Here is a 14299-nt window from a genome sequence, read left to right as displayed (position 1 = left end):
CATCGATTAGCGACACGTGAGAAAGAGACTGTGATTTCAAATCGAGGCTTTCATCATGGAGTAGAAGGATTAAAGAAAATGGATAAGGTTGGGGAGGGAGGGGGGTAGTAAGAGGGGTAAAAGATAGGGCGGGTGGGAAGTTGTGGGGAGCAACTAGAGATCAATGTTTCAGTTGGACCCACACGTGTTACTGTTTGTTCATGTTTTGAACATTATCGTAAATACAGCGTTCACATTTTTTTTTCATTGAAGATATCTTTCTAAATGTAAGAATAAGGGGGGACAGCGTACACTTATAGAATTGAATGCGTGTAGATCTTGATACGTGTACAATGTGGACATAGTTCAGTGACACGCGTATTTGCATTCCATGTCATTGTATTCAAATCATACCGCTCCACTTACACAACGCGGTGTTACTACAAAAGCTAAATTACTATTAAATCTGTTAAAAGTAACGGTAGACAATAGTGTACATTCTATAAAATTACAAAGACTTAGTTTTCAAAAACATGTATTTGGTTAGTAGTAAAACATACATTGTGTTTATAAATATAGACATCAGATACTCTGAACTTATTTTAAAGAAATGATGTGATCTTCAATCAAAGAAATGATACGAAGCTTGATTGAATAGAAAGATATGAACTTGATTTTAATAGTGTAGTGCCTATCTTTATTTTGTCTCATTTTTTTAAAACATTTATCCACCATTCTGTTTAACTGGCACATTAATCTGTTGAATAGGATGCTGAGGAATTATGCTCCAATTTGATTCCCATTTCTGTAATTCATCTAAATCTCTTTGTAAAATTTCTGTGTCTTGTGTTGTTTTTATTGTTCTATATATTATACAATCGTCTGCAAATAATCCGACTTTTGTTCCTGAACTAATGCAATATGTTAAATCATTTATGTAAATTGAAAATAGTAGTGGACTGTTCCTTGAGGTACAACTGAGTTTATTGTTCTTGGTGTTGATTTAGATTTTAGAGCCATTTATTATTACAGTTTGTTCTCTCCCTATCAGAAATTCTTTTATCCACTGATGCAATGGACCATCAATACCAAAATATTTTAATTTTTTGAGCAAACATTTCATAGCAAGTTGACAGTATGAAGATTGCTTTTATTCAGTTCCTAGCTTCATCATGCCTTGATTCTTTTCCGTGATGATAAAATGTTGAAATCATGACCTAAATGATGTTTTTTTTAAATAATTTACAGCGGTCTTTAAACTTCATTTCTGCAGTTGTCGTATGCTAAAAATGTCCCCAGTTTCATGATTCTGTCTCTAATAAGTTCTAAATTTTCTTGTGAAATCTAAACTTACCGATTAAGTTCTAAGCTTGAAAAGTAAAGAAAAAAAAAAGATTAGCATAAATATTGTATAACTTAAGCCGCGTGTGTGTTAAAACTTTTACGCTTTGGTTGATAGGTGCGTGGTGGCAGACGGGTCGTTGAAGGGGGGGGGGGGGACATCTGGTTCAACCACTAGGAAGGGAGGGGCATACTATTTGCGCGAGATAAAAAGGGGAGGAGAGGGCGGGTGTAGTGTAGGAAACAGAACGTGTCCACCTTTAGCGCGGAGGTAAGTTTAGAATTTCTTTAAAAGTTTGGAAAGTTTTGGGGGAGGGGAGAAAGCAGGGGGGGTCCTTCAAGTCGTGAGTATGTATTTGTCATCATGACCACATCTGTTTCACTCACTTCTAGCTTTCAGAATTGCAGTTGGCAACGTGGCCAGCCACGTAGGAATAACGCGGCAAACTCGTCAACGCGCATGGCGTAGCCATGTTAAAAACTGGACATTGCAGAATAACTTTGACCGCTAATAAACTTTATAATTTCGTATTACTCATGGAATATTTTTCAAACATAAGAATCATTGCGTCTTACGCTACGTCTTACGCTTAATACTCTAGTCGCGACACGTAGTATTCTTACAGTTTAAGAAAACTTTACTGTCTTGTTCTAATTAATTTGCTTAAAAAACAACAACAAAAAAAAAAAAAAACATCTAGATATTGACAAGGTAATTCGAATTTTCCTCCAGACGCTGCCATGCTGGATTCAGGGCCGCCTTAATTCTGGGTGTAAATTCTAGGTGTAAATTATTGAATTAAACAGTTATAACTTATATTACAGGGTTCCCGAAGCCTCCTTATTTTCCAGAAGCTGATGGAAATCTCCTGAAATCATAAAAATCTCCTGAAAAATAGACAACATTGTCATATTTGTGTATCATTCAATTACTTGAGGTCAACAATTCACGAAGATAGATTGAACAATTGACAATTCTTGCTATTGCTGTTGAGCTTGATCTATGCAGGAAACAAAATTTTGATGGTATACTGTATGATTTCGCTACACGCAAGGCTCTTTAATTTGATAGTGATTTTGTAGTTAATAACGAATGAATAAAATGCAAAGACGAATTCTAATACAAAAACTTAATTTTCACTTATTATCCTTATCACTACACAGACTGAGGCCCCCCCCCCCCTCAATTCATTTCGCAAAGGGCCTCGCAATTATTAGGGCCGGCCCTGGGTGGATTCCTGTATCAAGGAATATAAAAAAAAAAATCAAATGAAACAAGCTTAATTTCAAACTTAAACGATATTAAAAAACAAGGTTACAAAGACAGTTTGTGTGGAAACACAAACTTAAAATCGGCCCCCGAATTGGTCCACCCAGGCAGGCTTCAATATTTTCAGAAAGAACATCCAAATGAAATTATATCAAAGACAAATGAGAGATAAGAATGGAGAAAAAAGGTTGACAGGTCCAGCAGATCAAAGGATAGGTGCAAGTTAATGCAAAGTTAGATGTGAACCTGGCCTAACTAGTTCCCCTTTCAGACCCTGTGGTCTATAGGGCAGATGATGTAAAGTTTTGTGGCCTACGGTTAACGAGGGTGTCATGTAGCCAGCACAACGACCAACCGTCTTTACTTTTCTCCAACTAATGTCAAGTACCCATTAAAGCTGGGTAGACTCAGAGGCGCCCAAGGATTCCGAAATTGAAAATCCCAGTATTCACTAGGATTCGAATTCTGGACCCTCGGTTCGGAAGCTAAGCGCTTTACTGTGGTCTCCTGGTCTTCATTTGATGTAATTATTTTGAAAATGCTTTATCTCTTATTCGAATTTCCGTAGATATACATTTAAAATATGTTCATTAAAATAAAGTTTATAAGATTACTATTCGTTCTAAATTAGGTTTAATTAAAAATGCATACTAATTTAGCTTTTTCTCTTTAAAAAACTGCTTGCATAACTGATTTTAAAAATTAGATTTTTCGCTTTCAGGAAAAAAAATAGTAGCCTTTGCATCAGAACATTGAATGGTCTAAAATATTGTGATGTCGGATTTTCAATATCTTTTCTAGTTTACGAGATCTAATCGGGACGGACGGAGCGTCTTTTCCCCTTTCGGTTACGAAGGTGTCATGTAGCCAGCACAACGACCAACCGCCTTTACTTTTCCCCAACTAATGTCAGGTACCCATTAAGGCTGGGTAGACTCAGAGGCGCCCAAGGATTCCGAAGTTGAAAATCCCAGTCTTCACCAGAATTCGAACCCGGGACCTTCGGTTCGGAAGCTTAGCGCTTTACCGAGCCTCTCCTGGTCTTTACATAATGTAATTATTTTGAAAATGCTTTTTTTTTTTTCTTTTTTTTTTTTTTTAAGAGGTGAGTTCAAGTTATTTATTACATAAATACATTTTGATGAAAAAAAAATATTATTACTATAAATGTCTTACCTTAGAATCAGAATGCTTATGATTTTAGTAGACTAACCTGTACCTGTAGTACAATATTCAACCCTAAATAAAAATAACCACTTTAATTTAGCTGAACAAAGAATTACACCACGGTTTTTTTTTGTTTTTTTTAAAGGAAACCTCAGAATTTGCGCTATTCAGTTTTAGCTTTATCATCATAGGAATCCTTGGGCCTTAGGCCTCTTTTCTTTGCCTCTTTTTTGGGCTTTATGTGCCTCTTTTATGGGCCATCTTGCCTCTTTTGTGGGCTTTTTTTTTTTTTTTTTTTTTTTTTTTTATATGTTTTTATTTGTAAGTTATCATAATTCACAAGTATTAAATCATAAACAATTGAAAAGTGATTAAGCTAAAAATATAATAATATTTGAATTCTCTAGAGAATTGCATAAAAATGTTCAAGAAAATGGGGTTTATAACATTACTATTCGTTCTAAATACGGACGGACAGACGGACAGACATTTCGCACAAAACTAATAGCGTCTTTTCCCCTTTCGGGGGCCGCTAAAAAAAACACCTTACAACAAACTTCAATACACAATATGTTCTCTAAATGAATTTAATTTGTAGATTTATTTTATTTTAAAATAAAAAAAGGGGGGGGTATACATTCCACTTTGAAGTAAGAGCATGCGATCTATGGGGCACATAATGTAAGGGTCAACTGTTTCTGTGGCCCACGGTTAACGAGGGTGTAACGTGGCCTGCACAACGACCAAACGCCTGTGCAATCCCCAACTAATGTCAGGTACCCATTGGGGCTGGGTGGATAGGCGCCCTAAAGATCCCAAAATTAAAAATCAAAGTCTTCACCATAATTCGAACCCCGGACCCTCCGGTTGACTTGAGAGACAATTTATATTTGAACTATAACCACTTTTGTTGTTGTTTTGTTTAAAAACGTTATTGAAAATGTATGTCTCTGTGGACTCCCCATTCCTCTTAGAGTGTCAGGTTTCTGTTACCGCAAAATTGCTTGATAAATATAAATACAATCAGTTGTCTTAATTTATAAAATGAAAAAGTAAAAAAAAAAAAAGTCTCGTCTGCCATGTTCTGTTTGTTTTCCTAATGAATTTCCCAAACTTTCAGTGGTCTTTGATTCTTATCATAAGTTTAAAAAAGAAAGCATTGCCAAACAAACACTTATATACATAGTAGGTGACCATGGTCTCAATAACCCCAACAATGATTTTATGTAATATTTTGTAGATTTTATTTTGGTAAATAGAACATTGCAAAATGCTCTGTCATGACTGAGAAAAAATAAACCTTCTTTTAAAAACAAATATATGTAGAATAGACACAGGGTCAATGTCTTTCGATTTGTGACTAACTGAAAGATTTTAATTCCTAGTCAGGTATTAGACAACAAAACGTCCTCTATGCTAGATGTCACACATAAGACAGACTGCGAGGAAATGGCAAATTGCGTTCAGGTTTAATGCATCTCTTCTAGTCTTTGGAACTTTAGTAGCACACCCTCTCGTTCTGAAGAGCTCTGATGCAGCGCGTTTGTTTATTGCATGGAGTGCAGAGAATAGTCGTAAACATGAAACTCACATGTTCAAGTGTCCTTTATTACAAGAGATCAATGCTTGGCTGACTGGTCGTGTGATTTGCGCTCTGGACTTTCGTCTCGATGGTCTCTGGTTGGAACTCTGCCCGCGGGAACTAATGGAATAGACTAAACTGATTGTATCAAACAAACAAACAGGGAACTAATGGAATAGACTAAACTGATTGTATCAAACAAACAAACAGGGAACTAATGGAATAGACTAAACTGATTGTATCAAACAAACAAACAGGGAACTAATGAAATAGACTAAACTGTATCAGACAAACAAACAGGGAACTAATGAAATAGACTAAACTGATTGTATAAGACACAGAAACAGGGAACTAATGGAATAGATAAAACTGATTGTATGAAATTGTTACATTGTATCAGATACAGAAACAATGAACTAATTGTTACTAATGGAATAGAATAAACTGACTGTATCAGACACATCGAAGTTTAACATAAGTATACTACGTTACCAAGGGCCAGATTTTTCTCCCAGTTAAGGTCAATTACAATTTCAAACTTGGTTGCTCACACATACTCACGTATCGATAATTTTGAAAGATTTGAAGGGGTAGGGAGAGGGGCGTGGGGTGATTGTGTCGTTCACTTATTAAACACGTGACACCATCGACCCCTCTACGTTGCCTACCCCACCCCCTCCGTCTTACTGGCCACCATCTTTGAGCCCCCAGGTGTCACATCGTTGGTTGGCCAAGATTGTCGCTTAGCTTCGTGGCCGATAGCTCGGTTTAAATACTTGAATCCATCGACACATTCTTTCTCTTTGACACCGTCCGCCTCATATCAAAGTCCTACAGCATAGACTTACCTTCTGTTGGTACCTTGTTTTTAAACATAACACAATAAGCTTCTATATTTATAGGACGTAGAAGAAGCGGTCTATTTACTATCACCGCAAACTCCTTTGTATATGAATCATTCTAAGTTGTTATTTTAATGATATTTATGCTAGTCTAAGTTTGTTTGTTTTTTAAAACGTAGAATTAACATTTAAAATCATATGCTAACATTTATGTTTCCGTTACAGGGGAAGACCAAAATCAACCATGTCTTTATTGCTAGTCGCAGTCGTCGCCTCAGTGCTGGCCATTGGTCAGTGCAACAAGAACTTCACTGTCACCTCAGAAGTGGTGTTTGACTTGGAGGTCAAGAACTACAACGGCAATGGGGACGACATCTCTGGGAAACTGGTCATCGGCCTGTTCGGTGAGACTGCCCCTGTGTCTGTGTTGAACTTCAAGACTCTCTGTGAGGGATACACAGCACCTAACGTAAGTTTTGTCTTTTTTGATAATCTATTGGTTGTGGACTAAGAATACAATCATTAGCCTTTTGAGCCAATTAATGATTCAATAACAGATTCAGAATTTACCTTAATACATTTTAATGGGGCCATCACGGTAGAGCTACTGCATTAAAATAACACGTCAATGCTTTGATAAAACTTCCCTGTCATCTCATGTACAATTATGTAGATTTCTAAATAATGACAAACTGATAGGTACATTTGCATTGCTAACAATGACTCAATCTTGGGCTCTTATACTTTTTAGAGCCTTATTTTGTATTACTGAGACGCTGAAGGGTGTAGATACTGGACAGTTATACTGTATATGCTAACACCATACTGTGTTTTTTAAAGACCAATAGCTCTAAAATGTATACTAATGTTCTTTAGTTAGGAAAGCTTAATTTCAGTTCAATATTCATCGTATGCTACTAAGATATCTTTTAATATTTGAAAGTAGAACATGATAATGTTTCTTAGTTGATTTTCTTTATTATACAGAGCGTTGTAATTGGCCTGTATTTTCGTTTGGTAAAGATGTGCTAATGTTTGGATATCAATTGAACACTCACTTATAAGTTTATAAAGAAAACATGTTCATTATAGATGGTATTAATTATAAATTAAATAAATGATAAATTTAGTGTGTTTTTTTACCATTCTAATATAAAGATATATTTTTTGTTTCAGAAAGCTAAACTTAGTTACAGAAATACATACTGCCATCGATTGGTCAGAGACATGTTGGTACAGTGCGGAGATGTCTTCGGTCTTGATGGAAGGGGAAGTAAGTGATCTTACATTTCAAGGCTTTAATTTTACATGATTGCTTCCCTTGTATATTTAGTGTACAAGCACATTTAGTGTCTGTATTTATAATTTTCTCCGACCTACGAAAACTAAAAGTTCTAGAGAGATTTGCGTTCTAAGAATGGTTGACACGTATACAGTTTGCTGAGCGCTGGTTTGACGAGATTGAAAACGTAATGAAAAACAAAATAAAATTCAGAAAAGTTGTCCATTCTGTTAATTAGTTTATTTAATGAATTAACATGAAAAAAAAAAAGTTGCACTAACTTAATAATTTGAAATAGGAAAAAACGTTATGTAATTTTTTGTTAACAATTTATTTGTCCATAAATCACATTGTATAATAGTGAACTTACACAATATGGTTTTGAACTTCTTGATGTTTCCAAAAAAAAATTTTTTTGACAACTTCCGCTGAATCTAATCATCTTTCGTTTGAATTCTCGGTGTCGATTTAAGACTATATAATTGTTCTCAAGAATGTGACTTAAAGTTGGCAATTAACTTACTCTCTCTCTCTCACTGCCCTCCCCCAGGTACCAGCATCTACGGAGAACATTTCAACGACGAAAACTTCATCATTAGCTACTCGAGTGGAGGTATTGTTGGCTATGCTAACAAAGGCAGAGACACCAACGGCTCTCAGTTCTTCATCACATTTGGGGCCTCACGATTCTTCGACAAGAAACACGTAGCTTTTGGCAAAGTTCTCAAAGGATACGTAAGTTGTCTTCTCTTGCATTGACTCGCGTAACTTTTGTTCTAAAGGCTTTCCCTAGACACAAAAACATAATGTTAGGGGTTAACTATTGGGAATAGACAGCTCACAAATAACATTTCGGACACATAGGGCCTAACGTATTTTTGCGCGTATAACCCGCGGCCTAACGTATGGGCGCGCATATAACCCGCGGGTTATACGGGATTATTATTATTATTATTTTACAAACAAATGGCAGTTGTTCGGTGTATACAAAGGTGCGGGGTTTACAGTAAATGTATTTGACTCAAACATAGTATAACGGAAACTCTGGACATACTGGTGGGTCTTTAGACCTCCGATAGTTGGCTGTGTAAACGTGAAGTGTAGGCTACTTTGGAAATCTTTAGGAACATCTTCTAAACCTCAAGAAAACAAATAGTACTGATACGGCAGAGAATCTTTCATATAGACCAGTATTCAAGTGTGACAAGAAAGTAAGCAACTAAATGAATGTGTGGTTTATACGCGTGTGCCTGGTATATGCGCGAAAATACGTTACTCTTCACCAGGCACATGAGCAGTCACAAAAGCCCTCAGCCCCCTGGATAGTGGATTTGGTCTTTATCGAATTGCCACTAACAAAGTTATTTATTCATTATGAATATATGATTTTTTTTTTATGGCTGCCAAATGCAAATTTAATTTAAAACAATGCTAGCTAAATTTACAATTTAAAAACGTGACTGTACATCGTGATAGAAACAAAAATCTTGTCTATTCGGTTCAATAAAACGATTGTGTCTCCTCTCCCCCCCCCCCACAAATATGGAAACAAGAAGGTGAGAGTGACAAAAAGAAACCAGCCTGCATGTATGTAAGGCACATTTCTTATTCCGTATGCTGGGACAAACGTCTACAAGTTCTCCTTCTTCCCTAGTGCTAATAGAGCATACAATGGGTTGCCTGAATCAGCATGTAAAACCAACGACTTGGCAGATTTTTAAGTCACTGATTAACATGCATGACTAGCTTGACAGAGGGATACGCCTAGACGTAATTGTGTAGTATCAGTAAGTAACATTCCAATGCAAGTACTAGGGCCCTACCCGTTGCGAGTAATAAATAGTTGATATCCTCAATACTTGCACCTCTTCTTAAAAATAATACGCGACTATTTTCAATGGACATTGTGGTCCCTAATTATTAATGATCCCGGACGCAATGAGCGCCCTCCCCCCCCCCCTCCCCCGACACGCCAATGGTTTCACAGAAAACACCTCGTCATAATTAGATGCCAAAGTTTAAGTTCTTAAACTTCACGATCTCTATTCAATCCTTTGTTGTCTTTCTTTCTTCTTGACCCTCACATCCAGCACGTGCGAAGCTAAGTAACAAGTCTATTTCACTCTCTCCCTCCCACGTATCTCTTCCACCACTCTTTCTCTCTCCTTCCTCTCTCTCTCCCCTCTGACAATATTCAAACACCAATTTTTTCCTTCTCTCTTTGACTTTGCAGCAATATCTCCAAGCCATCAATCGCATGGGACCCCAAGAAAAAAACCAGACCCCCAAGCGACCAATCAGGTTCACAGACTGCGCCGTCAACGAGGTCAAGAAATACGAATTGACCGAGAAAGACATGAAGACAGATGACCTAGAAGGCATCGTGACCTTTTAAATTAGCATATTAAATTAAGCGCCAAATGACAAATAACAACAGCAAAAGAAAAAAAATATTTTTAGGTATTCTTTCTAGAATATAATGTTGTATTTCACTTTTATTTTTTAATTGTTTTTGTACCGCCATAATATCAAGTCAGCTGTTAAGTGTTGCCAACTAAGGGTGTTTCTTGAAAAACTTGACCATCGAGATAAGATATGGGCGGACACGACAGATTGACTGACAGAGGGAAAAAAAAACGCGTGAAAGTTGATGGAGAGAAAGTGAGAGTGAAGAGTTGGCTCACCTGCACACGTCTTCTGTTTACCTGCATTACTTTGTTTGTGTACCTTGTGACGTCACGGAAATATGTGTTCCTTCATCTTGGATGACAGGTGATCTAACGATCACGTATTATGTCCAATAAATTTATTTAATATAGACTTGTCCTTTTTTTTTTATTTGACACCATTTGTTTCAATTTGATTTGTTTCGACTTTAGTGTTCAATCCACATTTTCGTTTCATGCTTACATGTAATTCCCTTTCCATAAAATTAATGTGTACTGTAAATTTTCTTATTAAAAAATACTTTGATATTTTTTAAAAATCTCTCTCAGATGTATATTAAAGATGATCTAATATTCTCCTTCAATAATGAAAGATCAGCTAGTAGTCTGCAATAAACAAAAAAAAAAAAAAAATTAAATAAAAAATTGACAGCTAGTGATTAATCTTATTAATCTTACTATAATGTCGTATGGTATTGGTCGATTCATAGCAGCAAAAGAAGCCACCATTCTCAAGGCCACTATTCTCAAAGTTTCTTGTCCAGTAAATTGTTCGTTTTTTTCCCTGATCATATATTTTCATAAACTCAGTAGTTTCTTTTTTTTTTCCTTATCACTGGTGCTATAATGACTAGTGAAATATTTTAAGAATCTTCTGGATTAAAACACCGCGGTGACCTGGTACTTATTCCAACTGTACAACTGACTTCCCTTCCCCAACACACTATGTCAGGTGTGTAGTGTGTGTATGTGATTCAATGTATGTAGATATACTCTCTATGCAATAAATTCCAAACACAGAACAAGTTTCTAGATTCTGAATCTTTGTAATTTTTTTTTTTTTTACATTTTGTTTAATTTCAAATAATGTGTCATGTCTCAAGCTGGATTAAACAGCTTTGAAATACCTCAGAGCTCATGCCTCAGAGCTCATGCCACATGGCTCAGGCCTCATGGCTCAGGCCTCAGAGCTATGAATTCTCAAGAGGTTTTGAGCTTACACAATCCTTTAATGACGTTCACAGGAGTACGGCGTGTTGTCACACATACACTCACGCCTGATACTTTCACATGAATATACGCATACACACACACACACAGACATGGTAAAGTGCTTGGCATCCGAACCGGAAGGTCCCAGGTTCTAATCCTTGTGAAAACTGTGCTTTTTAAGTTCGTGATCATTAGGGCGCCTCTGAGTTTGCCCAGTTCTAATGGTTACCAGACATTAGCTTGGGAAAAGTAAAGGCGCTTGATCGTCGTGCTGGCCACATGACACCCTCATGATATATATATATATATATACAACAACAATAATTACCAAGTATCTGTTTCCGGGTGAAGTTCTAAGTTCTAAGAGCTTTTGAAATGAAATATATAATTTTGAATTAAGACTTTTAAACCTAAAGTCTGTCTGTACCTGACTTTCTCAACATTAATGTGAATTGTGTAACAAAGAATAAACAAGTTCTACAATCCATGTTTCAACTCCTCAAATCTTTAGCTATAAAAGTATCAGATCAACGATAATATAATCTTATCTTATTAGTGACAGACGTTCCTTCAAAATACAAGATTATTATGTCCTACTCGTTTCCATGTGTTAATCAAGTCGTACGTTATGTTAGGTTGGGTTCGAATCTCGTCATTTTCCACAAGCTGACCGTGATCTTTCCACAAGAAAAATGATTAGCGGAACTCGGAGGACTGAAAACATTTACTGGTTATGTGGATTAGCTCCTTCTGGAACTGCCTAGTTTGAAAAAAAAAGATAAATAATGGTTTTAAACTTTCTTTTTGTCAAGGTGTTAATATCTGAAATATTATTATTTTTTTTTTAAATCTAATTTAAAAAGTATTATTTTTAGAATGTCAAAAATGTTTATCAGTACATTTATAGTCACCTACAACTGGTTCCAATGACTTTTAGCCCTACTATCTTCATTGACATTGAGCTCCACGAATTACATTGTCAATGTGCCCTTTAATCTTCAATAACATTGTTACCCACGACCTTCATAATGTCCCCTATGACCTTCTTTGACTTTGGGATTTATGACCTTCATTGATCATGTTCCCTATGACCTTAATTGACAATGTGCCTTATGATCTTCATTGAAAATGTTACCCACGACCTACATTGATATTATGCTCTAGGACCTTCATTGATATTGTGCAGAACTCCGTCATTGTACTAAACACTTTTGGACTGACGGTCTAAATAAAGTGAAAGAAGACTTCAATCCAAACTTAAAGCAATAATGAAAGTTCAAAGTATCCCAAAGACTGTACAAAACTTGTTTACTGTGTGCATATTTTTAGACTAAATAATCTCTCTTGTAACTATTTTATTCCCAAAGTTCCGTGGAGACTCATTACAAACTTTTAGAAGAAAGACTTGGTGTTCCTAATAAAAACTTCTGAATGAGAGATTCGACAAATTTCATGGGACATTCTGAAGGCAGCTATTTCTGTAGCCATTTTGTTTGTTTGATATTCACACGGAAAGACAAAGCAGGAGACGAGATCTCGTGCCACGATTTCTAACGAGAATGAGAGCGGATGTGACGAAATAGTTTAAGAAAAAAAAACTCTGCAAAAAAAAAAAAATCAATAAAAAAAATCTTGTATTTGTTTGTCAACTTTCAGACCTTGTCGATGTTTGTTTGTTTTTTCACACTTTCTTTCTGTGGAAGCTAATGTACCTTTAGTGAGACAATCAGAGGAGCTAATGTACCTTTAGTGAGACAATCAGAGGAGCTAATGTACCTTTAGTGAGACAATCAGAGGAGCTAATGTACCTTTAGTGAGACAATCAGAGGAGCTAATGTACCTTTAGTGAGACAATCAGAGGAGCTAATGTACCTTTAGTGAGACAATCAGAGGAGCTAATGTACCTTTAGTGAGACAATCAGAGGAGCTAATGTACCTTTAGTGAGACAGAGGAGCTAATGTGCATTTAGTGAGACAATCAGAGGAGCTAATGTACATTTAGTGAGACAATCAGAGGAGCTAATGTACATTTAGTGAGACAATCAGAGGAGCTAATGTACCTTTAGTGAGACAATCAGAGGAGCTAATGTACCTTTAGTGAGACAATCAGAGGAGCTAATGTACCTTTAGTGAGACAATCAGAGGAGCTAATGTACCTTTAGTGAGACAATCAGAGGAGGTAATGTACCTTTAGTGAGACAATCAGAGGAGCTAATGTACCTTTAGTGAGACAATCAGAGGAGCTAATGTACCTTTAGTGAGACAATCAGAGGAGCTAATGTGCATTTAGTGAGACAATCAGAGGAGCTAATGTACATTTAGTGAGACAATCAGAGGAGCTAATGTACATTTAGTGAGACAATCAGAGGAGCTAATGTACATTTAGTGAGACAATCAGAGGAGCTAATGTACCTTTAGTGAGACAATCAGATGAGCTAATGTACCTTTAGTGAGACAATCAGATGAGCTAATGTACATTTAGTGAGACAATCAGAGGAGCTAATGAACCTTTAGTGAGACAATCAGAGGAGCTAATGTACCTTTAGTGAGAGAATCAGAGGAGCTAATGTCTATTTAGTGAGACAATCAGAGGAGCTAATGTGCATTTAGTGAGACAATCAGAGGAGCTAATGTACATTTAGTGAGACAATCAGAGGAGCTAATGTACCTTTAGTGAGACAATCGGGGAACTGACAAGTATGTGAAAACAGGTAACGGTGTATATATGAAGTGAAATCAAAGCTAAATGTGTGTAATTGGTTGGCACACTAAATGCTACCAAGTTTCTGTGATGGGTTGGCACAGAAATAAATTGACGACAACCTCTTTATCATGGACTAATGATCTTCAGCCATGCAAGAATATACACAAAGATCATAAAACTTTGCAAGGGCGAGACGACACCTGCATCGAGAAGACACACTGCATCGAGAAGACACCCTGCATCGAGAAGACACCCTGCATCGAGAAGACACCCTGCATCGAGAAGACACCCTGCATCGAGAAGACACCCTGCATCGAGAAGACACACTGCATCGAGAAGACACACTGCATCGAGAAGACACCCTGCATCGAGAAGACACCCTGCATCGAGAAGACACCCTGCATCGAGAAGACACCCTGCATCGAGAAGACACACTGCATCGAGAAGACACCCTGCATCGAGAAGACACCCTG

General features: G+C 36.7%; 1 protein-coding gene across 1 annotated transcript; it reads left to right on the top strand.

Annotated features, from left to right (window-relative positions):
- Positions 1–6266: 6266 nt before the first annotated feature.
- LOC106060591 (uncharacterized) lies at positions 6267–10283 on the top strand. The gene is made up of 5 exons (XM_013218525.2): positions 6267–6285; positions 6407–6650; positions 7358–7454; positions 8014–8198; positions 9697–10283. The coding sequence occupies exons 2-5, from the start codon at positions 6426–6428 to the stop codon at positions 9856–9858; spliced, it is 669 nt and encodes a 222-aa protein (XP_013073979.1). The 5' UTR covers positions 6267–6285; positions 6407–6425; the 3' UTR covers positions 9859–10283.
- The last annotated feature ends 4016 nt before the right edge of the window (positions 10284–14299 follow it).

Source organism: Biomphalaria glabrata, chromosome 1 (genome assembly GCF_947242115.1).
Source record: "Biomphalaria glabrata chromosome 1, xgBioGlab47.1, whole genome shotgun sequence".
Lineage (NCBI taxonomy): Eukaryota > Metazoa > Mollusca > Gastropoda > Planorbidae > Biomphalaria > Biomphalaria glabrata.
This window is presented reverse-complemented; position numbering and strand designations above follow the sequence as displayed.